General features: G+C 61.9%; 1 protein-coding gene across 1 annotated transcript in view; it reads right to left on the bottom strand.

The window, feature by feature from the left end:
• PTCH2 (patched 2) overlaps positions 1-7,013 on the bottom strand; it is a 58,911-nt gene extending 51,898 nt beyond the window's left edge. The window contains exons 1-2 of the mRNA XM_084637860.1: positions 6,578-7,013; positions 5,380-5,572 (exon numbers count right to left, since the gene is read on the bottom strand). Coding sequence (XP_084493986.1) covers positions 5,380-5,572; positions 6,578-6,682 — 298 coding nt within the window. The 5' untranslated portion in view covers positions 6,683-7,013. The remainder of the gene's footprint in view (positions 1-5,379; positions 5,573-6,577) is intronic.
• Between the last annotated feature and the right edge of the window lie 16,785 nt (positions 7,014-23,798).

The raw sequence follows: 23,798 nt of genomic DNA, 5'->3' as shown, positions 1-23,798 counted from the left end.
CTGGGGGAGGGGAAATCCCTTCCTGACCCTTGCCAGTGGGGATCTGAAGCATGAGTGTTGGGAACATAAGCCACAAACTGGAAGTGAGCCCCAGGGCTGCTGAGCCGGGCCCCCACCATCACAAGCGGTCCCACCAGAGAGTCACGCTCATATGTATCCTGCCCTCTCTTCAAACTCATTATGTTGGTTTGCCCCCCACAACTCCTGTCCGGAGGCTGTTCCAGAACCTGGGCCCTCTGACAGGGAGAAACTTTCTTCTAATTCCCAGCCAGAATTGGCCCCGGGCTGGTTTGTACCCATTTGTTCCTGGTCCAGCACTGCCCTTCAGCTTAACGAGCTCGTCCCCTCCCTAGCTGGCGTTTACCCCAGGCATGTTGTGAGAGAGCAAAGCTCAAGTCCCCTCTCAGCTCCCCTAGGCTCCGCTCAGCGGCCAGGCTCTCAGTTCCCTGATCATCCTCACAGCTCTTCTCTGCACCAGTCCCAGCCTGGGGCAGGCTCCACACAGCAGCTGGATGTGCAGCAGGGTCTGTGCTGTATGCTGGGGCCTGCCTGCTTCCTTCCCCCATGGGCCCATCCCTGACATCACCTTCTGGAGAAGCCCAAGGCCACAGCAGCCAGCAACACGTCCTGGGGCGTAGAGCCCCTTCCCAGGCTGGGGGCTTGATCAGTTGCTGCTGTGGTCCGTGGCTCCCCTCTGCCTCTCCCCTCTGCCCCCCATAGGCGTGCTCTGGGCAATGCTCTCCTGCGTGCAGGGCAGCGGGTAGCTAGCTGCATTGTCAGGGAGCCAAGTGCTGGTGCAAGGTACCCACTGACAGGACCCGCGAGCCCTTGGCTTCTTCACAGGCCAGTGTAAGCTTCCCATATAGTGCCCCTGGCCCGCGGGACTCGGCCCTGCCGTGGGGAGAGAGGGGACTTGAGCCACCCTGGCCTATTCTGTCCTCAGTTTCTCTACCGAAACTGCTGTAGGTCTGCTCAGTACCCACTGTGCTGGAGGCTGCTTTGGAGACGGACCCTTGGCATCCCCATGCCCTGGCCAACATCCGACCCCAGCCCCTCTGTCACCAGTGACCCGGATCCACAGGGAACTGCAGCTCTACTCATAGGCTGAGCGCAAAGGCCCCCGGTTCTGACCAGCGACAGAAAGGATCAGGGACTTCAGCTGACCCATCTCCACCCCTGTCTTAGACCCGGACTAATCTGCTCCGGCCTTTCCTCTGCAGATGATTTATCATTTGCCCCACAGAGATACAAGCAGCAGCTGTCCTGAGCTGTCTTGTACCGGAAAATCAAACCCAGCCCTTCCCAGGACAGTGAGACCCCTCGCTGCCACCCACGCCGGCCCCACTCCTCGGTGTGACCCTCTCCACCCTGCTCAACAGCACATGTAGCCCGAGAGGCGGGAGCTGGGCCAAGCCCCTGCCACAGATCTAGCCCCCATGACCACTTGATGAAGAGGTCAGCCCTGGCTCAGCAGACTGATGGGAAACCCTAGGGCACGGGGGTAGGGCCGGCTGACGGAAGAGCTAGACGTGGCCCGAGTCCCTGTGGGAAGGGCTGTGTCATTGCCCTGCTGGGAACCAGGAGCTAAAGCCATCGGCACATGCTGCCCTTAGGGAGTGGCACACGGCAATGCCCGTGGGCAGAGTGACCTGCCCAGGCACTGACCAGCGCACAGAGCTTGGCTGCTTGGAGGTGTGATGGCAAAGGGATCCCGGAGGCAGCTGTTAAGCACAGTCATAGGACGTAAATGGCGGGGCTGAGCCCAGTCACCCCTTCTCTGCCCTGGCTCCTGACCTGGGCACAGTCCTATGCACACATCTCACCCTGGCCTCCTCCTCTGGGGGCCCCTCCATGACCCCTAGAGAGGAGGGACAGCAGCAGAGTCTGGCAAACTCCTCTTCTGGAATGCCCTGGCTCCTGGGTCTCCATCCCACACGCCCCTGCCTGGCTCCCAGGCAGCAGAAAGGGCACCAAAGCCAGAAAACCCTGCAGAGCAGATTTCCCTGCACTGGGGGCTTCCAGTAGGACATGAATTCCGGCCTCCCAAACCCGCTAGCCAAGGGCCCAATTCTCCAGCCACCGCCGGGGGCGAGCCAGGCACGGACGGCCAAGGGGCTGCTGTACAGGGCAGGAGGCAGAGAGGAGCAGCTCTCTCAAGCGCAGGGCTACGTGCAGGCCGTGGGGGCTAGCAAGAGTCTGACCCACATCCCACATTAGCACTGGAAAAGTTACTGCGGCCTTCATCTGCACCCCGGTGAAGTCGGTGGGGTGGCAGGCAGGTTCTGATGGGCGACGTCGGTGAGCGGGCCAGTTTGATCCTGCCGAACCAGAACAGAGCCAGAGCCAGATCCATGCCCAAGCACCTGCCATGCCCATGCAAACACCTCGCCCGGCAACGTCAAGGGGCCCTCCAGGGCCTCTGCCACCAGAACCTTCCCTCGGGTCCGACACACGGCCCAGCCCTGAGCCAGGGGACACTGCACCACTCGGCCTGCTCCGGATTCTCCAGCAGCGCTGACATCCTGCACGGCCCACGGGCAGGACACAACACTGGGCCCCCCTTTGCACAGAGGCCCCCCATCTACCCATCACTGAGCACCTGCATGCTCAGCACTGGCCAGAAGATCATGCTGAGCCACTGCCCAGAGGAGTTCAAAATCTCGGGAGCACAGATCTGACCGCACAAGCTCGTCTCCGCCGGGTGATCATCTCACGGCCAGAAGGTTCACACAGCGTCGGCAAATATCACTCAGTTACTGGCAGTGCTTGGCACTGCCATCTGCCCATTCAAAGCACTGGGCAGATGCCACTTGACACCTCCTTGCAGTGCGCTACCAAGCCGGTGAAGGTTATCATCTGCATTTCACAGGTGGGGAACCGAGGCACAGAGGGGCCGCTGGAGCTGCCCAAAGCCCAGCAGGTGAGTCAGAATTGGACCCTGCCTCCTCAATCCACGACCGTTCCTCTCACCCACGCTGCCCATCACATGCCTGAAGCGCCCGCAAAGCCACTGCCGTTGCTCAGCGCGCAAAACAACAGCCAGGCAGCACAAAGCGGCCTCTTGGGCGAGCAGGAGCCAGGCCTGAGCCGGACAGTACGGCACCCAGGCCAGCCCCTGGGACATCCTACGGCACACAGAGAATCTCAGAACAACCACAATCCTGGGCTTCTATGTCACCTAAAACTCCCCCCGTGCGCTGAGATCTCACATGGAGCAGCATGAGCTTCCAGCAGGACAGCTAACCATGTCAGCACACCTTGATTCAAAGCACCCTCCCCACGCATCTCTACCCCCATGCCGCACTCTTCCCTCCCACCCACCCCCCTTGGAGACTTGCAGGCCAGCTCTCATCTCCCCCAGGAACCCATCTGAGCTCCTGGGTCCTTGCCCCGTTCAACAGACACCAGTCCCGAAAGCTGCCGAACCCAAGCGAAGGAAACCCCACAGGGTACGGCCTCGCTTTGCAGGCGGATAAAGGCGGGGGGTCTTTCCCGTCTTTAAACGCTGAACAGCTGCAGTTTGGGATGGATCTGTTGTTTTTGCCACAGATCTGTGTAATGCAGAGGAAGGGTGGGGGGAGGAGATACGACCTAGCCTCCTTGTCTTAACAGCCGCACAGACACCCCTCTTCGCTGTGTGAAACAGGTGTGTAAACTTTACTGGCACTCACGGGGGGGGGGGGGCGGCTCTTTTAAAGTAAAGTTGCTTCTATTGTTGAACAAAATCCAGGAGTAGCTGAGGACCACACAAGCAGCCGGGGGGGCGGGGAGCACTGGAGCTCAAAGATGGCTGACACCTCCCGAGGGTGTGAAGGTCCCACCCGATGCAGCCTCGGAGAGGGGCTGCGAGAAGAGAGGCCAGAGACCCCGAAAAAGGGAAAGTCCTCCCAGAGCAGGAGAAGGGAAACTCGGAGCGCCCAGCAGCCGCGGGAAGAGTGCCGAAATCCAGGCTGGACTTATTCATAACAAAGGAATCGTTTTTATCAGATGTTTCCACTAGGAAATGAGGCTTTGCTCTCCTCTGCCCCTTGCTCTCGGCTGTTTGTGTTCTCACTGGATTCCCTGCTCCCTCTTCCCTCGGGGGGCAGGTGCACGGGCCCCAAGCCAGCCCCTAACTGACAGCACTGTCAGAGGTTTCATTCTCTCCTCCGGCAGCATCTTCCCGATTTTCAGATCAATAATGCAATCTCGGAAGAGGGCGGCTCGTTCGCAGAGGGAACGAATTTAATTACACGCGCCTCCACGGACGCACGGACATGCATCGACCGCGATCCGGACCCCACACAGAACCCAGCGCACCCACCCTGGCATGCACGCCCATGCACCCGCCACCCCAGGAAAGCACTCCCGTTTATACGCGCACCCAAGGGTGCCCCAAAGCTACCGAAACCTTGGGGGATGCATAACTTCATTGGTCACCCAACTGTCATCCGAGCACCGGGAGCTGCTCTGGGAATGCCAGAGGATTCAAGGCAGCAAACATTTCCATCAGGGGCCGTGCATTGCTCTAACAGTGTTCACACCGGGGTACGCGTGTACGATCGTGTCCGGACATATATGTTTGCACGGGTTCACAGGCTGACGCACGTGCAGCGTTGGGCTCTCCCTTTATGCATTTCTCTTATGCCACAGCCAAGGTGTCAAAGCTGAGACGGAAGCGGAGCAGAGGGTGGGTCACATGCATGTTCACATACGTGTTGGTATGTGCCAGGTGCCCACCCACACCTTGGGAGGGCGCATGTAGGATCCCGTCAGTAACGCTCCCAGAGCGGCTCAGAGCCGAGCCCGGCTGGATTCCGGTTCTGCAGCCCAGGATCATACATTCCCTGCCTACACCAGCCAGGATTTACTCCTACACCCACAGGGCACGGAGATCCCCACTATAGCGCCCTCCCACCCCACTGCACCCAGACAGCCCCGCCCCCCCCCAGCGCCCTCCCGCCCCACTGCACCCCCCCACAGCACCCAGACAGTCCCACCCTCATAGACTCATAGACTATCAGGATTGGAAGGGACCTCAGGAGGTCATCTAGTCCAACCCCCTACTCAAAGCAGGACCAATCCCCAATTTTTGCCCCAGCTCCCTAAATGGCCCCCTCAAGGATTGAACTCACAACCTTGGGTTCAGCAGGCCAGTGCTCAAACCACTGAGCTACAGCGCCCAGACTGCCCTGCCCCTCTGCCCCCCAGCGCCCAGAGAGCCTGCCCCCCCCAGCGCCATCCCGCCCTACTGTACCCAGACAGCCCGCCCCCCAGCGCCCAGACTGCCCCGCCCCTCCAGCGTCCTCCCGCCCCACTGCGCTCAGAAAGCCCTGGCCCCCCCCGCCCCACAGCGCCCAGACAGCCCCCAGCCCCAGCCCGCTGCCCCCCGGCTCTTACCTTCCACCCACAGCTGCTCCAGGTCGGTCTCGATGGCGGCGGCCCGGAGCCCCAGGGCCAGCGCGCCGAAGAGCAGCAGCCCGGCGAGCAGCACCTTGCCGCAGTGCCGCTGGATGCGGCAGCCCAGCGCGAAGAGCAGCGCCTGGAGCCGGGCCCGCAGCCACAGCGGGGCCCTGGGGCCCCCGGCCTCGCCCTGCGGGAGAGGGGCAGCGTTACCCGCGGCCCGGCCCGGCTGGCCCCCGCCCCGTGGGGCCGCCCGGGGGGGCCTGACAGGTGCTCGCATCACGTCCCACCCCAGCTCTGCCTGGGCCAAGGGGCAGCGCCGCGGAGGGACCCCGAGGATCCCCTTTCCTCGCAGCCGCAGAGGCCTGGCTCCCCTCTCCCCGGGGGTGTCCTGGGGGGCAGGGCGCCCCCTGCGCTCAGCATCCCCCACCGCTGCCTCTGCCCTGCGGGACAAGCTTCCCCCAGCCGGCTCCTTGCGCCCTCCCCCCCACGGCCCCCCAGGCTCCCCGCGTCCCGCACCCTGCCGGGCCGGCTCCCTGCGCCCCCCCCCACTGCTCCCTAGGCCCCCCGCGTTCCCCATCCTGCCGGGCCGGCTCCTTGAGTCCCCGCCTCCTGCACCCCCCAGGCTCCCCACGTCCCCCACCCAACCGGCTCCCCGTGTCCCCACGCACCGCTCCCCTCCCTGCTTCCCCCCAGGTCAGCTCCATCCAGCCTGACCCTTCCTCCCCCGGCCACTGGCTCGGGTCAGTGACGGGGGTGCGAGGTTCCGCGGGCTCCCCCAGAAGCGCCCCCCTCCGGCTCCGCGCAGCAAGGGCTGGGGGGAGACCTGCTGGCCGCAGTGTGTCACACGTTCGGAGGGGGCGCCAAGAGGCCCCAGGGGGATGCGACCAAGGGGCGAACTTCGCCCCAGATGGGCCTGGCGCAACTCCCCGGCCCCCCTCCAGCAAACTCACCCCCGGATCCCGGGGGCACCGGCCGGGCGCCGCGCCAACCCGGCAAGGAAAGGGGGGCCGGGAAACCGAGCTCCCGGAACCGGCCGCGGCACCGCCAGGGCGCACGCACCTCTCCAAGCGGCTCCCTCCCCAAGCTGCCCGGGACCAGGGCGGGAGAGATTTTAGGTCCCCACCCTTGGCCGCGGCCGCCCCGTTGCCGTGTCCCCGGGGGCTCCGTGGGACAGTCTCTGCAGCCCCCTCACCTTGGAGATCCCCTTCAGCGCCGCGGCGGCGTGGGCGCAGCCGGCTCCCCGGACCGGCGGAGCTGAGCTCGGGGCGCGCTCTCCAAAGCGGGGCTCCGAGGCCATGGTCCGGCTCCAGCGGGGGTCGAGCGAGGACGGGCGGGGACGGCGGAACGGCGAGGGCGGTAATCCAGGGGGCAGCGGGCAGCATCCGAGGGCTCCGCTCTGCTCCGGGGGGCCCCTGCCAACATTATGTGGCCAGCCCCGGGGCCATGCGAGCGGGCCCCGTGCGCCCTCCGGCTGGGCTGCGCGCTACCGCGGCGTCTTGAAGCGCCCCGGGGTGCGGGGAGACCCAGAGCGGAGCCACACGCAGCTCCCCACAAGCGCGGGGAAAAGCCCCCCACAAGCGCGGCGGCAGCAGCCGATCGTCAACTCTCCCCCGTGCGCCTCAGATCCTGTCCCACCAACATTTGGAGCGCGCCGCAGCCTCCCCTTCCAGATCATGAAGGGGGGGGGGGGGGTGATGGGAATGCGCTCTGGTTCCCATTGGCTAAGGAAGAGGCAAATTACTTTGCAAACATCTCCTATTATTAGCTGCTAAGCAACAGCTCACCAAAGTGGAGACGAGGGAAGACCACCCAGGCAGCCCCCCTCGCTCCCTCCCTCCCGCAAATCAATGAGGGCAGAGACTGGAGAAGAAAAAACTTCACTAAACACAGGAATTCTGCTCCAGAGCCTTTCAAATGCTCCAGCCTTCCCCAGCTCCTGGCCTGCCTCTTCTATTTATTATTGCAAGCGGACATGGCCCCATTGAGACAGCTGCAAACTGTCCCTTGCAAGGAGGGGAAGGGGGAAAAAACCAAACATTCCCCCCCCCCTTAAACTGGAACAGGGAGAATTTCGGGGGGGGGGGGGGTTGGTTTGAAAGAGCCCCTGGGCTTGGCACTGGAGTATAATTGATTTCAAAAAGAAACGCTAGGAAAGTTGCAACAAACCAGCGCAAACAGAAAGCCAGCAACTCTCCCCCTCCCGAAGGCCTGGGCGAGGGGGTGGCACAGGAGAAGCCGCGGCCGCAGGCCTGGAGGGAAAGCTGGCTGGTTCTTTTGGGAGTTTTGCAGCCAATTTAGGGGCACAGACCCCCTGGCTCAAGGAAACACAGCACCCCTCTTGCAAGTGGCTCTGGTGGGAAAATGGACTCTGGGATTCCTGTGCCCCCTCCCTCTCACGCCCAGTGCAGGGAAAGTGGGGGGCTGCCCCTTCTAGGGACAGACCCTTTGCAAAACGCAGCTGGAGCCTCCAGCACCCACGAGGAAAGCGAGTCCTTGTCCTCAGCCCACTTGAGTAACATCAGTCCCCTGCCCCCCCCCCGCCATTAGGGTGGGAAAGGCAGGGGGCTGCACCATGCAAAGCAGAGCCCCCCCAGTGCCAGATGTTGTGGTCAGCACCCTCTGCAAGGCTTGAGGCAGGGAGACAGAAAGGAAGGAAGAAAAGGGTGTGGGGGCAGGGGGAGCCCCAAAGGAGCTTAATTACTGCGAACAAATGATGGCTTAGACCCCTCCCGGCCCAGCTGCCAGGCTGCGTGAGAAGAGACACCGTGATCGGAGCCGCATCTGACTAAGGGCCAACCCGCTGAGGACAGGCAAGGCACTGGACCCCCCTTGGAAATGCCCCTTTCCCCCTCGCTCGCCGACCCGAAGAGCCGCCCCCCGGGAAGGAGCAGTTTTGAGGCCAACCTGCCATCTACTGCTCGATCACTTGGTTGCACTTCTTCCAGGCGGTGCAGAGGGCTCCCAGCCAGCTGCCGGGGCCCAGGAACTTTCGACGTGAGCCCCAGCGGCCCAGCCCTTGGACCCGAGGGGCAGCGGCTGCCACAGGCTGCAGGCAAGTCCTGCGCCATTGGCTGGGCCCAGGACTTGGATGGGGTCAGGCCCCAGGCCCACTGAATCCAGCATCGCCTCTTGGACAGCGGACAGCGCCACATGCCAGGGAGGGGGGTTGTTAGAACCCACCCGTGGGGCCCAGCTGTTCCCAGAGTGTGAACCAGTTAAAGCCAAGCCCTGCCCCTCCCCTGGGGGCAGCTCACCGCCCTGCGCCACCCCACCCTGCAGTGACTGGAGCATTTCATCACCCCCCCCCCCACATTCTGCTAGGGAAGGTTGCCAGATGGACACAATCCCCCCCAGTGGTGGGGGTAGCTGCTCTGCCCCCTCACCCCCCATTCCACACCTGGGCCCTGAGCGCTGGTGTCAGATCCCTTGTGGCTGGCAGCCCCCTCCACCTGGCTTGCTCCAGGCCGTTTGGCCTCCTCTGTCCATCAGCCAGCCAGGAAGCAGCCAGGGTCTGGGGGGCAGGGCATGGTGGGGTTTAGCTGGTCTGCAGCACCTAGTTGTCCCCTTGACCTTGGCTCCACCCAGGACTGACATGGTAGCTGCGCAGAAGCTGGCCCTCAGCCATCTCCTGTGGGACGCATGCATGGCAGCGTGTAGATCACCCCGTGCTCCCCGACAGATTCCTGGGGGGCTGCTCCTGCTCTCCATGGCGTCCCATGGCCGAAAGCCCAGCTCCCCTGGTGGCCTGCAAGGGATTGGGGCTGGTTTGCTTCTCTTACTGGGAATGTCAATGACCCAACTCAAGCCAAGCAAAATGCAACCCAATGCCACAATGATGGGCACCAGTAGATAATGCCTGCAATTCCCTCCTTCCCTGCGAGAGCGCTGGGCTGGGCCCCACAGCCTCAGACCCACGGTGCACCTCCACCAGACGGTGGCAAACACCAGCTGCAAGGAACCCCCTTGTGGACAAATCTGGCATAACCTGCCCCCAAGAAGTTGCTTCCTAACCCCCCGAAGCTAGCAATGCCCGAAGCCTGATGGGAAGCGCGGCTGCACCCCGGCCACAGAAGCGGCTCTGCCGGGAACCCTTCCAGGGCCAGCGGAACAGATGGCTCTCAGATCCAGAGATATGATTTATTCTGTTAAAAAAGAAAAGGGACAGAACCAGCTCAAGGCTGCTTCCCCGACGTCACTGCGACGGGACGTGGCCAAAGGCTCGCTTGGCAAATGGGGCACAAGCAAACAATGTGGCTTTGAATACAGCTAAATGCAAATGTATCCATCCAGGAACAAAGACTGCCGGCCACATATACAGGACGGACTCTACCCTGGGAAGCAACGACCCTGAAAAAGATGTTGGGGGGCCTGGTGGCTACTCCGCTGAGCATGAGCCCCCAGTGGGACACTCTGGCCAAAAGGATTAATGCCCCCCTGGGGGGTATAAGCGGGGATCCCCTGTAGGAGCAGAGGTTGTTTCACCTCTGGACTGGGCATTGGCGTGACCGCTGCTGGGGTTGTGTGTATAGTTCGGGTGCCCACAATTCAAGAAGGATGGTGATAAATTGGAGAGGGTTCAGAGAAGAGCCAGGAGAAGGATTAAAGGATTAGCGAACATGCCCGACAGCTGCAGATTGAGAGCTCAGTCTATTCAGCTCCACAAAGAGATGGTTAAGGTGTGATCTGATTGTAATCTACAGCCCTACATGAGGAACCAATATCTAATAATGGGCTCTTCAGGCTAGCAGAGGGAGGTATGAGGTGGGCCAGTGGCTGGAAGTTGAAACTAGACAAATTCAGACTGGAAATAAGGCATATATTTGTCATGGTGAGAGTAATTAACCTCAGGAACCATTCCCCCCCGGGGGGGTGTAGCGGATTCTCCATCACTGGCCATTTTTCAATCAAGATGGGCTGTTTTTCTAACAGATCTGTGCTAGGGATCACGCTGGGGGGACAGTCTCTGGCCTGTGGTATCCAAGGGTCAGACTGGATCAGCTCAATGGTCCCTTCTGGCCTTGGGCTCCATGAAGTCCCCCTCCCCCGTCGAAATGATTGATCTGGATGGAAGAGGAGCGTCCCCCAATTCTACACAGCAGCATGTGGCCTCACAGACTTCCAGAGATGCTGGGACTTTGCATGGGATCTCGTCAGCAACGCCTGGCTGGAAAGGGCCGGCGGAGGGGCGCATTAGAGACCTTGACTCTTCGGTGCTGCGGAGTCTGAGGGGAAAGTCCTCTGTGTCTCCATTTGCAGCCCCAGGACCGTGGAGAAGACCCAGGAAGTGGGATGGGGTGGAGACTTCGATGCATACAGACATTAAGAGGTGAAGAGGATGTATAGCCCTGGCACATGGGGTCTGGGCCAGAGCTGCCCCCCCCCATCTCTCCCCCAGCAATCTGGTAAGGAGCTTTATTATGAAACCATCTTGGAAAGAAAAAATAATCGCAGCCCCTCCTTTGTCAGGGGCCTGCTTTGCAGAGAGACAATCCCACTCCAGGATTGTCTCATCCAGAGACAGAAGAGAGACATCCTTCCTCCTTGGTTTCTGCCCCAGGCAAGCAGCCACTCTCTGATTTAAAGCCCTCCACTTCTGTCTAGTCAAACAGAGCTCTCTCTCTGTCTCCACGCTTCCCGGGCTCCACCATCCGAGGTCCCTCGCCAGCTTTTTGCTGAGCTCCATGGTGCCTTGGTTATTAACCCTGAGCACTGATAAGGGGGAGGAGCAGGATCTGGAAGCCCAGGAGAGCCGTGAAAAGCTGGTTTCTTGAAGGAGAACTCCAGAAGATCTGGGGATGTGCAGAGAAGCTGCAGGACGTGGAGAGAGATTCAACCAGCAAATTCCTCCCCCTTTGTCCTCCCTCCTGGAACTTGGGGGGGGGGGGGGGAAGAGGCGGAACGAAGTCACCCAAAAGGGCAAGGGGGAGACAAAGCTTGTGCCATCCCTCTGGGAGTAGCCCTGGGCCCAGCAGAGCTGTGGTAACCCCGACTCGGGCTGGCCAGTGCAGACTCAGGGAGGCCAGCTCTTCTGTGCGGAAAAGGGGGTTGCACAGTGGGGTGGTAAAGACGTCTAGGGCAAGCTAGAACTGGGAGGTCTGAGCATCCGCAGGGTCACCAGCAGCTGCACTCGCGAGCCTTGCCAGCACGTCCACCAGGACACAGGTGCCCCAGGCCACGGCGGGGATCTATACGAGCCTTGCTAAACTCACACCTCCTGGAAGCAACGGTGGGTTAACGCCGATCCTCTCCCAGGCAGGTTAGCTCACCCCGACATGGCAATGGGCACACTCAAGACACTAAGTACCGGCCAGCAAGACCCAGGACTCATGGCCCCCACCACAGGCTGTTGAACGGTACGCTGCAACATAGCCCACCTGTTTAGGACAGGAAGTGAATCAGCGTCCACCTTAAACGGCGGCAGCAGGCGCCGTGTGCACCAAGAGACCCAGCAACGCCAGGCAGCACCAAAGCAGAGCCATGTTTGCCAGACGTGCCTTCCTGGCAACTCAGCTCGCTCAGGGCACTGGCTGTCACCTTCCCGGCACACCGCCCCTGCTCCATGCACTCAACTCCTGGGCCGAGATCTCCCGGATTCGCAGTGCTGCGGGGGCAGCAATCCGCACACACGGGGCCTGGGGACCGGGCCGCCCGACCCGCTGACTCTTGCTCTCCATTCGCATATTCCTGCTCACGGCCCCTGCAGGCCACAGCCACGAGCGGGAGCCCTCGAGCGGGCAGGACGGTCCATCCAGCAGGGGGCAGCGTTCCTCCCCCACCCATGTAATACCTGGCGCCGTACATAACAGGCTGCCATCACGGCCCACTGCAGCTCCGCTGGGCCTGAACCCGGCCCTGCCGCCGGTCGGGGTTCTCAAAGACGAAGCCTTCGTCTGAGAGGGCCCCTCGCGGCTCCGGTCCCGCCCGGCTGGCTGTCCCGGGAAAAGTCTCTGTAAAGTCTGGGGAGGGGAATCAGCACTCATAGGGCAGCCAGACAAGCGGAAGGGATGGTCACAGGGCAACTTCTCCTGCCTGACTCTGCCCCTCCCCGTAACTTTGTCTCCGGTGGGAGCACTGGGGTTCCCAGGAGGCCCCCAAGGCTCCCAGGGCCCAGCGAGCGGCTGCCCCTGGCGAGGATCAGCCCGGAGGTGCTGGGGAAAGCTGGCTGTGCTGGGCCCAGCCTCTGGTTCCCAGTGCCAGCCCGTTCACCCGGCGCCCCTTGTGCATAGAGCCAGTGCCACGTGAAATGTCCCCTCTCTGCAAGGCCAGTCGTGCTCCCGGCTCCAACGAGAGCCAACAGCCTGGCCCGTCTTCCTTCCAGAGCCTGGCTAGACCCCGCCCCGCTGCCCGCTCCATCACTGGCGGGTCTGGACATATGGATTTGTCCCCATGGCACCCCTGGGAGGCAGCGGGATTAGCTCTGTTGCAATGAGCTGGCTGCTGTGCATCACCGCTGCCCTCTGCTGCATGGAATCAGAACTGCCCAACGGCATGTCATAGGCCCTACACTGCTGTGATGATGTGACTCAGCAGGGAGGGGGGAGTGTTGACCTGGGAATGTGCCCTGGGGATGGGAGACCTGAGAACCTGTCACCTGAGCCAGGAGGGGGAGGGGGAGGTAACACCTCTGCCCAGAATGTGAACAGAGGAACACAGGGAACCCCAGGGCTGGGGTCTAAGCTCCCTGCTCCCCCAGAAGGACGTGATTGAGGGGTCCTGGTTGTACCCACAAGCTCTGTTGGGGACTGTGTTCCTGTTGTCCAATAAACCTTCTGTTTTACTGGCCGGCTGAGAGTCTCAGTGGATCCCAGGAAGAGGGGTGCAGGGCCTGGACTCCCCCACACTCCGTGACAACTGCCAGCAGAGATTCTCCTCTAGCTGCTGGGGGAGCGGCCTGTGGTTTTGGAGCCCAAGGCTTGGGTGGCTATGGTAAGCCGGCTGGAGACAGGCAGGAGGCCATGGGTGATGAATAAAGTGAGGCAACTAAACCAAAAGAGGGAATGGCTTCCCCTCAGTCCCACGGCAGGTAAACGGCAGAGCAGGATCCACACTCAGCCCTGGCGAGCGCACGAAGCTTTGCCCCGGTCTGTCCCTCAGGCCCCTGCTCCTCCCCAGCCCCAGGCCTGAGCCCGAGCCCACGCTCGTCAGCCAGGAGCAGCTCCAGCAAAGCCAGCGGCGTTGTTCTGCACAGACTCCGGACACGGTCCTGGGGCTCCCAGCTAAAGGCATCCGCACCGGGCACCGGTCTGCAGTGCCAGCAGTCAGTGCTAACCCAGGGCTCTGGGCAGCACATGGGAGGCTGCGGGGGGGCGGGAATGCATGCACCCCCTCTTGGTCTGGAGGGGGAGCCACTTTGGAGTGTGGGTCGGCCTGGTGGTACCGTGGCAGGGAGCGGGTTCGGATCCCAGCCATGGCCCTTCGTGCCCAGCTGGCAGGAGAGGACTGCAGAGTCACTGACTCTCTAGAAACCCCATCTGGCCAATGCAGCATGTGAGTCTGGAACAGAGGCTGGGACTCGGGTGAGCTGGGTCTGTTCCCTGCTCTGCCACTGAGCTGCTGGGGGTCCTTGGGCATGTCACTTCACTGCTCCGTGCCTCAGTGTCCCCTCCCACCCTTTGTCTGTCTTGGCTCTTTAGACTGTGAGTCTTTGCGGTGGTGCCCAGCACCGTGGGGCTCCCATCTCGGCTGGCACCTTGTGACATGACTGTAACGCTGAGCATCCCTGTCGCCAGCAGACACTCTCTGTGAGGGCCCCTCTGGTTTGGAATTCACTCCCTGCCCCAGCGCCAAGCCCAGCTCTGCAGCCAGGCCTCGGTGAGGGGAAGGGGGTGTTCCGCTGGGGGCAGGGGAATTTGCTGCTATGGCTGGTGTTTGAAAGGCAGAGCGAGGCAGCAAGAGCCCAGGAGAGACCCACTGGTTGTAACAATTACATTAAATAAGAGCGACTCTATTCTACCCCGTGGCGGCGTCTCTAGACACCCATCCCTGTGAGATCAAAGCACTGAAATCAGGGCAGAGAATAAGACGAGCACCGAACCCCCCTCTGCCTGGCTGCTACGCCAACCTCCTTTCTGGGCTTAGGAACATAAGAACGGCCATAGTGGGTCAGACCAAAGGTCCATCTAGCCCAGTATCCTGTCTTCCAACAGTGGCCCATGCCAGGTGCCCCAAAGGGAATGAACAGAACAGGGAATCACCAAGTGATCCATCCCTCGTCACCTATTCCCAACTTCTGGCAAACAGAGGCTAGGGCCACCATCCCTACCCATCCTGGCCAGGAGCCATTGATGGACCTATCCTCCATGAACTTTAGTTCTTTTTAAAACCCTGTTACAGTCTTGGCCTTCACTACATCCTCTAACAAGGAGTTCCACAGGTTGTCTGTGCATTGTGTGAAGAAATACTTCCTTTTGTTTGTTTTAAACCTGCTGCCTATTAATTTCATGGGTGACTCCTAGTTCTTGTGTTATGAGAAGGAGTAAATAACACTTCCCTATTCACTTTCTCCATACCACTCATGATTTTATAGACCACAATCATATCCTCCTTTAATCGTCTCTTTTCCAAGCTGAAAAGTCCCAGTCGTATTTGTGACATTCTGTACCTTGGGGTGAGCACCTTGTAACCCTCCATATTCCTCATCTGAATATAATTGTGATCTTACATCTAAAGCAGGCCTTGTAAGGTATCGGGGGAAAGGTCATAATCTGCTGAAAGTCATTTCTCTGTCCATAGGTGTGTATCATTAATGCATATGAAGTTATGAGAATTGTGTTGTATGGTGGTCACTAAAACATGCTGTAAATTGGGGAATGAGCCAGATATTAGCTCCCCCGAGGCAGCAGCAAGGAAAGTAACCAAAGCCCAGGCGGGTGTCAAATAGCTCATCAACAGCCATTGTCCACCAAGGGAGCTACCATGCAATGACTCACCCGCATGAGGCCACACCAGGGGAATTGCTCAACCTTGCTTGGAGAGACTCAGCAATGCCCCCCCAGATATGCCTGGACTTGTGCTCCCCAAGCACCTAGACTGAGGGTACAAAACAGACACAGGGCACATACCGGGCCCTTCTCCTGGGCCACCATCTTCTCTGCAAGCAACCAAGACACTGAGAAGAAGACAAGACTCCAACAAAGGGAATTGGCCCAGGTTTAAGGAACAAACCTGTGTATGAAGGACTGCAATATCCAGTGGGGTGAGAAAAACTGCTTCATCTAGGTGTTACCCAGTCAAATAGGGTTGAGCGTTTAGACTTTGTGCTTATATTTTATTTCTTTTGATAACTAACTGACTTTTTGCCTATCACTTAAAATCTACCTTTTATAGTCAATACATTTGTTTAATTGTTTACCTTTACCAGTGAGTTTGTATAAAGTGCGGGGCAAATCTGCTCAGGTTTGCAAAGGCTGGTCTATATACACTTTCCACTGATGAAGTGGTGAACCAATTAATAAATTTGCACTGCCCACCCTGAGCAGTGCAAGACGGTATATTCCTGGGGTACAGTGCTGGGAGCTGGGGGGATTTGGCTGATGCCTTTTTCTGGGTGATTTGTGAATGGCTCTGGGAGCATTCAAGCAATCCAGGTGGGTGTGGGGCTCCACATATGGTTATGCTGAGTGATCACAGCACCTGGAGGGGTTTGCTGCTGGTCACTAGCAAGGCAATGTGAGAGAGAGCCCAGGCTGGAGAGAGTTCAGGGGGCCCAGCAGTCCCACGGTCCCAGGCTGCATCCCCCGGGGGGATCCCGTCACAGTATTAATCTCTCCTCATACAGCAGCCGTTCCATACCCCTCATTGTTTTTGTTGCCTTTTTCTGAACCTTTCCAATGCCAACATATCTTTTTTGCAATTGGGCGACCACATCAGCACACAGTATTCAAGGTGTGGGCACACCGTGGATTTCTATAGAGGCGCTATGATATTTTCTGTCATATTATCTATCCCTTCCTTCCTGATTCCCAACATTTGATTCCAAGATTTAATCATCTTCTAATAAGACCAATAAAAGTGTCATGAAATCCGCGTGGCTGGCCTGAGAGTTCTCTGGTCCCCGGAGTGGGACCAGCGGGACTCCCGTGGGGCCGGGCTGCTCTCAGTGGGGCTGAGTGGACCCTGCCCAGAATGGCAGCTGCTGAGCACTGCGCCTCCTGCAGGCAGGTTCTGCGGAGCTGACCAGGCCTGGAAGAGGACTGCGGGGGCCGGACAGGGGTTTATTTGGGATTTCCCTACAGCTGCAGGGAAGGCAGCACACGCAGGTCCCAAGGCTGCAGACAGGTAACTAGCACCTAGCAATATAATTAGCAAATATCTTAGCCCCTGACTAGGAAGTGAGTGAACATGCAGAGCCAGGGTTAACTGGTAGTGTGCATGTGCACCACCGCCCTCTGCTGGATGGCGTGAGAACCGCCATTGCGGGTCATAGACCCCACACTGCGAGGTGCTCACAGAGATTCGCCTTCAGCTCCAGTGGGAGGGGCTAGCGATTTAGGAGGAAAGCCGCTGGGCTCTCTGCCCGGGGTGGCTTTGCAGTGCCAACGGGCGGGCGTTAGCTCGGCCCATGAATTGCTGGAAGGGTCCGGTGCTTGCCGAGAAGAGCTGGCCGAGCCGGTGGCTGCTGTGAACGGGAGATGGAAGAACTCGGCAGCGCCTGGGCTGACGCCGGTCGCGCTGGCTCAGGCCGTAGAACAATGGCCGTAGCCGAGGAGGAAAATTCACCCTCTCCTGCATTGTGGCGTCAAGGGAAGCCGAGGGGATCGCGTCATCGGAGACGGTGCCGGAGGCTTCGGCACGAGAGCGGTGAAGGGACAGCACCGCGGCTCCGGCGGGCGGGTGCTTCCGGCCGGGGTGGCCCCGCGGCGGAGCCGGGCCGCCTCTCTGACAGGTGGGCGCGAGGCCAGCGGCCGAATCCCTCCATCGAGCGCCAGCGGGGATTGGGCACCCAAACGGCGTCGCACGGGGCACAAGCGTTCTCCCAGCCCTGAGCCGCAGACTAGGCCTGGCACGAGGGGCCGAGGGGGGCTGCACATGACCTGTATCTTTGGCGTTTCTCAACGTAACCCATCGACCTTAATGCGTTCCTCGGTGGGATTCGCCAACGCCCCTCCGGAGCACCAGCCTCCCCCGCCCCCGCCAGCTAAGGAATCTGCCCCGTCCGGGATGCCAGGCCCATTCTCCGCACGACACAGGTGGGGAAACTGAGGTAGGGGCAGTGACTTGTCCCGGGCTGGGCTCAGTGCTGGGATTGGCACTTCTGGCCTGCGCAGAGCACGTCCCTCGCGCCACAAAACAGGGCAAGAGAGACCAGAACAATCGAAGGAGCCTTTGCTGGAACCAAAGCGCAGAGAGGGCCGACGCCAGCGTCCCTGGGAGCCAGGGCCAGCGGCACGTGCAGACAGTCTCCTCCTGCACTGGGGGCCAGGGCCACACAGAAAGAGACCCGCAAAGTGCCCCAGATGCCTCCGCAAGAGCCGCGAATCCTGCCCCGCGAGAACCTCTGCCCTCAGCCAGGACTGGGGCAGCGTCAGGCCTGGCAGAGGCACCAGGCAGCTGCTGGTCCCCCTGGAAGACACAGGGAGACGCAGCGAGAGGAGAGCAAGTGGCTGGGTGCTCCGGGGATGGACGGACAGACGGACAGTTGCTCTCTGCTCCATGTCCAGCGCGGCCTGCTCCCGCAGTGCGTTCTCCAGGGCTCTGGCCAGGCACTGGGGTTTCTCCCCTTTTCTTTTGGGAGATGATTCCCCTGCCCCCTGGACCTCACTGGCTGGAAGCTGCCCCCGCTGCTCTGCCTACCGTCTCCTGGCACGGCTGCTGCCCTCTTGGGGACCCCGGGCAAGTCCCTTCCTCCCTGGGCCTCAGTTTCCCCACCTGTGAAAGAGAGAGACAAGAATTCCCACGGCCTGTGGGGGGCGCCGGGAGGGACTGGGCATTCTGTCTGTTGTAGCCCGTTCACATTCACTGCGCCCGCGGGGGCGTTCCAGGGCACAGAGCTGCTGAGAATTTAAGAGCGGGGGGATGGGTGGAGGGCGGGTAGGGGCAATGCCAGCTTCACTCAGGGTATTGCCAGTTTGCCTCTCACCAGCTGCAGAGGCCCCTGGAGAGTGGGGGATCTTGTGGGAGATCATCCAATCCCCTGCCCTGTCTGACGCTCCCCCCCCCCCCGCTGGCCTGGCCCAGCCTTCGGGGCCTGTGGTCCCTGGGGGTGAAAACGGGGCAGGGAGCGGGCAGGAGCCTCCGGCAGGGTGGGCTGGCCGGACGGTTGGGGAGGTCGGCACAGACTTACAGCCAGGCTTCCCAGTGCCCAGTCCCCTATGTCTTTGGGACACCGCCGGCCCCAGCGGGGGCCTGAGTCCTGCCAACCTGCCAGCCATGCCACGCGCAGGCCCACAGCCTCAGACAGGGCAAGTGAAATGCCGCCCTAATGAGCTTCTTGTCAGTGTGGGCAGCTCCCCACCAAGCCCCGACTCAGCCGCACGCTCCTAACGCCCCTGGGCTGGACCCTGCCCCACCGGCCTGGGCTGGAGGGAAGGCAGCTGCCCAGGGAGACAGAGGTGGTGCGGATGGGTGGGGTGGGAGCTGTCACCCACGCTCCACTGGGCGCACCAAGGTGGGGCGGGAGCCTGACTTCAGTGCTGCTGGACACGCTGACTGCCAAACGGTGCCCTAAAGGGTAGAGCACTGGGCTAGGACTCAGGAGACCTGGGCTCTATTCTATTCTCTGCCCTTGGGTGACCTCGGGCAAGTCACATCCCTGCTCCCTGCCTCAGTTTCCCCTCCCACTCTCAGCCTGCTTAGATTGTCAGGTCTTCAGGGCCATAAGACAGGCAAATGACTCCAGCCACAGAAACGCCGCCTTCTCTCTCCCAGGGGCCTGGTCCCTGTCCTGTTGGCCAGGGCCTCTGCCCCCCAGTCCCAGACCCACATGCTGGGCTAGACTAGCCCACGTCCACTCCCGGCCTTCAGCGGTGAGCACCCAGCTCCGCGGGCTCTGCCCTGCCTTGGCTGCCCGTACAACAGCAGGTCCTTCCAGCCCTGCAGGGATTGGAGGGCACAGGCTGGGCACCGCCCGTTCAGCCCTGCGCCATGGAGAGTGGGGGATGGGAGCGAAGCATTCTGGGCAGAGGGCTTCTGCCACCAGTGAACGTGGCTGGCCTGAATTTCAGCCCTCCCGGGTGGCCGGCTCTGAGCTCCCAGTGGGCGTCTCAGGAGGCCTGGGCTGTCTAGAAGGAACCCAGTGTTCTCCTGCACGTCTGTGGGGTGCTCAGACACCCTGGTGATGGGTCTATGCAAAATGGGCAGAGCCCAACCCCGGGCCTGCCCACAAAGGCCAATTAATGCCAGTTCTAATGGGGTAGCTGCCCCTTAGGAGACACAGCCCTTCATGGCCCCGTCCCACTCCTGGAGCCACCCCACCCTGTGAACCAGGCCTGGCTGCTCGGCCACACCAGACTCCTTAACGGCTGCCGAGCGAGGCGCCAGCCTCGGGGTCCAGTCCTGGAGGAGGCCAGGGTGCTGGAAGAGCAGCCCATGTCTAATGCCACGCTGCTCATATGCTTCAGCATGGCACCAAGGACAGCACTTGGATCCACCTGCTTCCAAAGCCCTTGCCACTTCAGCCCTGGGAGAATCGCTGTGAGCCGTATAGGGCATATGACACACAGTGGAGCAGTTCTGACTCCATCCAGCAAAGGGCAGCGGTGTTGTAGCCACACTCGGCAGCCCAGTGCTAATATGGGCACACTGGGGGCCTGGCCAGGCAGGAGCACCCCGGTAGTGCCAGAGAAGGAGGAAAGTTATCAGTGCCTGCTGAAGGAAGTGGTGCCCCGCGGCTCCCTGGCTCGGCCCTCCCCAGACAAGCCCGTTGCCCAAGGTGCAAACAGGGGACCTGCCTAGGGGTGCCACCCAAACACAAAGGCACGGCCCAGTTGCCTGAGGCTGGGGGTGAGCCAGACAGCCCTGACCCAGTCACACGCTGGCGGCTTTGCACGGATGCTGCGGAGGAGACGGCTCCCTGGCGCGTGCCATGGCCCGGCTCTCCCTGGGATTTGCTGCTGCCCCGGGGGGCTGAGGAAGGGCTGGGGGCACCCCTCATGCCACCCCCCAAAATCACAGCCCCTTTGCCTGCTGCCCTCTACAGCCACCCGTCCCCTACCGAGGCCTGCGCAGCTCCCCGGCTGCCCAGCCTTGCCTCTGAGCCCATGGGCAGTGCCCAGACACAGGTGCCGGGGAGGGGGAGCTGCCGGGCCCTGCTGGTTTTAAACTCTACCAATCCAGGAGAAAGCAGGAGAAAACGCAGCTAATACCCAGCGCTTTCCCGGCGAAGCACTTTGCCAGCATTGCCAGTGAAACTGCCCGGCCCCTCTGGTGCGGCAGGCCCGGGCCATGGCCGAGCCGGGGCGGCCATGGCAGAGCCAAGGTCTCTGGTCCCGATCCTGAGAGGAGGCCGCTGGACCAAGCCCATCTCTTGCAGGCTGGGGAGCTGAGCACATTTGGCCCCCCCAGACCACGGAGCAAACGCTGAGGCCGCACTCCCCCCGCCCCAGCAGATCCGTGGGGTCGCTCCCAGCCAGCGCCCCCAGCCCGGGCTGGGTCACTCTCCCTTCGTCCCTCTTGGCCGGATGGCAAAAGAACTGGGCATGAGCCACGTTCAGGGTCTCAGGAGCCTGGGCCCAGCCTGTCTGAAGGAGCCAAAAGGTGAGAACTGGGGACATAGGGAACTTTCTGCCCTGGCCCCCGCCTGGGGAACATACACCCCCAGGGCCTACGGCTGAGTGCCACCCAGGGCTCCGACCGGCCTTCTCCGCCCAGGCCCTTCAACCACCCCGCAGGCTCCCCTGGGGGAGAACAGAGCCCGTTCGTGCTGGGTGCCCCGGGCCTGCGCTGAGGAGCCGGGGACAGGACCGAGCGGCGGCCGTGGGGTGAGCCAAGCCAGACGGTGAGCAGCACACGGAGACAAGGGGCAAGAACGGTGCCGGAGGGCCAGTACTGCCCCCTTTCCCCCCCGCATGGCCAGACACGTCCCCGTGTCCCTCACTGCACATGCCGCACGGCTTCCTCCCCCCACTGGTGGCTGCTCCACATCGGAGGATAAGAGCCTACTACAGCTGCCCGCTAGAGGAGCTTCTCCCTTGACGGAGTACAGCAGAGGCTTCCTACTGATGACTCCATTGGGTGGGGAGGGGCGGGAGAGAAGCTAGATCTGCAACCCCTGAGCTGCTGGGCACAGTAGCCAGGAGGGTGGCATGAATCAGGCTTCCCTCCCCAGGGCGGGCAGCAGTCTAGTGAGGAAGAGGAGGCAGGCAAGCCCACGCTCGCAGGCTGAGTACTGGGGTGTCTTTCCGGGGGAAGGGAGCGTCCCACTGAGCTGGCGTGGTGATGGGCCGTAGCCAGCGGATCCAGCACTTGCCTGCCACGTGGCACAGCTCTGGGGCACACATGGGCACCCCCAGCACCCCCAGATCCTGCCCTGCAGCAGAAACACCAAAGGTGCCCATCTGGATGCCTCCCGGCACTGCCCACTCACCCAGCAAGAGGCCCAGACTAGGCCCCCCTAAACCCTCCCAGTCACCTCATCCCACCTCCGGCAGCCAGACTAGGGCAGAGCTCATATGTAAAATAGCCCCCAAAGGAATATCTACCCCGGCTGAGCCCCACGCTCACAGTGCCCAGGGACCCCGCCGAGACCTGTGCCGGGGCACCCGTCACATCCACCCCCCTGCACGCCTAGCCGAGCCCCATGCCCGGAGCACCCTGTCACACACAGGCAGCTGGTGGGTCTAGGCCATGGGGCAGGTACACACAGGCACAGCCCCAGGTATTACCCAATGGCAGCTGGCTGGCAACGGGCACCACCGTGCGCGTGTGCCCAGCCGGGTCCAGCTCAGCGCCCTGCTCCCAGCAGGGCTCCCCTGGCAGCCCTGGCTCGCGGGGGTGTCTCCCTAGGCAAGGGCAGGAGGGGGATACATTGGGGCCACCCCAAATAAGCAAGGGGGTGAGATGGGGGCACCGGGCCGGGGAGGGGGCTTGTTTTATATCCTTAGCAGCTACCCTAGCGTGTGGAGGTGGGGCTGGGCGTCCCCACGCCCCCTTGGGAGCCAGCGGGCCCTGCCACCCACCGCCAGCCCCCGGATTAATTATGCTAATAGATTTCTTTCTTCCTTTGTCACCCTAATGAATGGGCCCCTTTAAGATGGCGAGGCCCTTTGTCTGGCCCCTTTTTAAGGGCTAGTGGCGGGTGGGGGCGAGCAGGTGGCAGGGCCCCCAAACAGGCCCTTTGTCGTCCTTGGAGGCTGGGGGGGGGGCTGGTTTGGGATGCAAAGGGGGGGCAGGCCGGGAAAATCCTTCAGGGGCTTCACAGCACTGTCTGACCCTGGTGCTGCAAACAGCCCCAGTGCTGGTCACGCTGTCCCCACCGAGAGCCCCCATGAGCCCTGCCGAGAGCCCCCCATGAGCCCTCCATGGCTGGGTGGGGCCCCGCAAAGCTCGCATTGGGGATTTACGCCTGGTGCCAGGATTGGGCTCTTCCCCCTCGGCTGCCCATGGCGGTGGGTTCGGAGCCAGCCCGAGCGGGGCGGGGGCACGGCGGAGACATTCGCGCCCTGGCAGTCGTTTGGATGAGGGTGGCTCCGGGCGCTGGCTGCCAAGGGCAGGGCCCGTCCTGCCCATGTGGGTCTCAGGCCCCAGAGGGGCCCCGAGGCTTCGGAGCAGAGCCAGGCCCCCACATCCCCGGTGACGAGAGCAGGGCCCAGCTGGAGACCTGCTCCCCCCAATGCAGCCCAGGATCAGGGATAGTCATGGCTGAGGCTCCCCCCGCGGTGTGAAGCAGGAAGGCCTGGGCCTGCTGGAGGGGGCAGCGGGTGCTCGAAACCACCCTCCCCGCCCCAGGGCATGTGGCCTCCCATAGCTCAGAAGGGCACCGCAGGGTGGCACAGGCCCGTGGGACGGGCACAGCTTGTGCTCAGGAGAGGCCCGTGTGGGTGTGGCGGGAGGCTGTAGAGCCCAGAGCTAGGATAGTGGGGGGTTATTGGTGGAGTGCATCAGCAGAGCTGGGGGAGCCCAGAGACTGAGGAACTGCGGGTCGGGAGTGAGGGGCACCGGCTGAGCTCGGGGGTGGGGCAGGGCTGGGCTAGCAGGGGGCTGCGGGTCGGGAGTGAGGGGCACCGGCTGAGCTGGGGTGGGGGGCAGGGCTGGGCTAGCAGGGGGCTGAGGGTCGGGAGTGAGGGGCACCGGCTGAGCTCGGGGGTGGGGCAGGGCTGGGCTAGCAGGGGGCTGCGGGTCGGGAGTGAGGGGCACCGGCTGAGCTGGGGGTGGGGCAGGGCTGGGCTAGCAGGGGGCTGCGGGTCGGGAGTGAGGGGCACCGGCTGAGCTGGGGGTGGGGCAGGGCTGGGCTAGCAGGGGGCTGCGGGTCGGGAGTG

Source organism: Lepidochelys olivacea (genome assembly GCF_965140295.1).
Source record: "Lepidochelys olivacea isolate rLepOli2 genome assembly, chromosome: 8".
Lineage (NCBI taxonomy): Eukaryota > Metazoa > Chordata > Testudines > Cheloniidae > Lepidochelys > Lepidochelys olivacea.
Note: the sequence above shows the minus strand (reverse complement) of the source record. Positions and strands in the feature narration are given on the sequence as shown.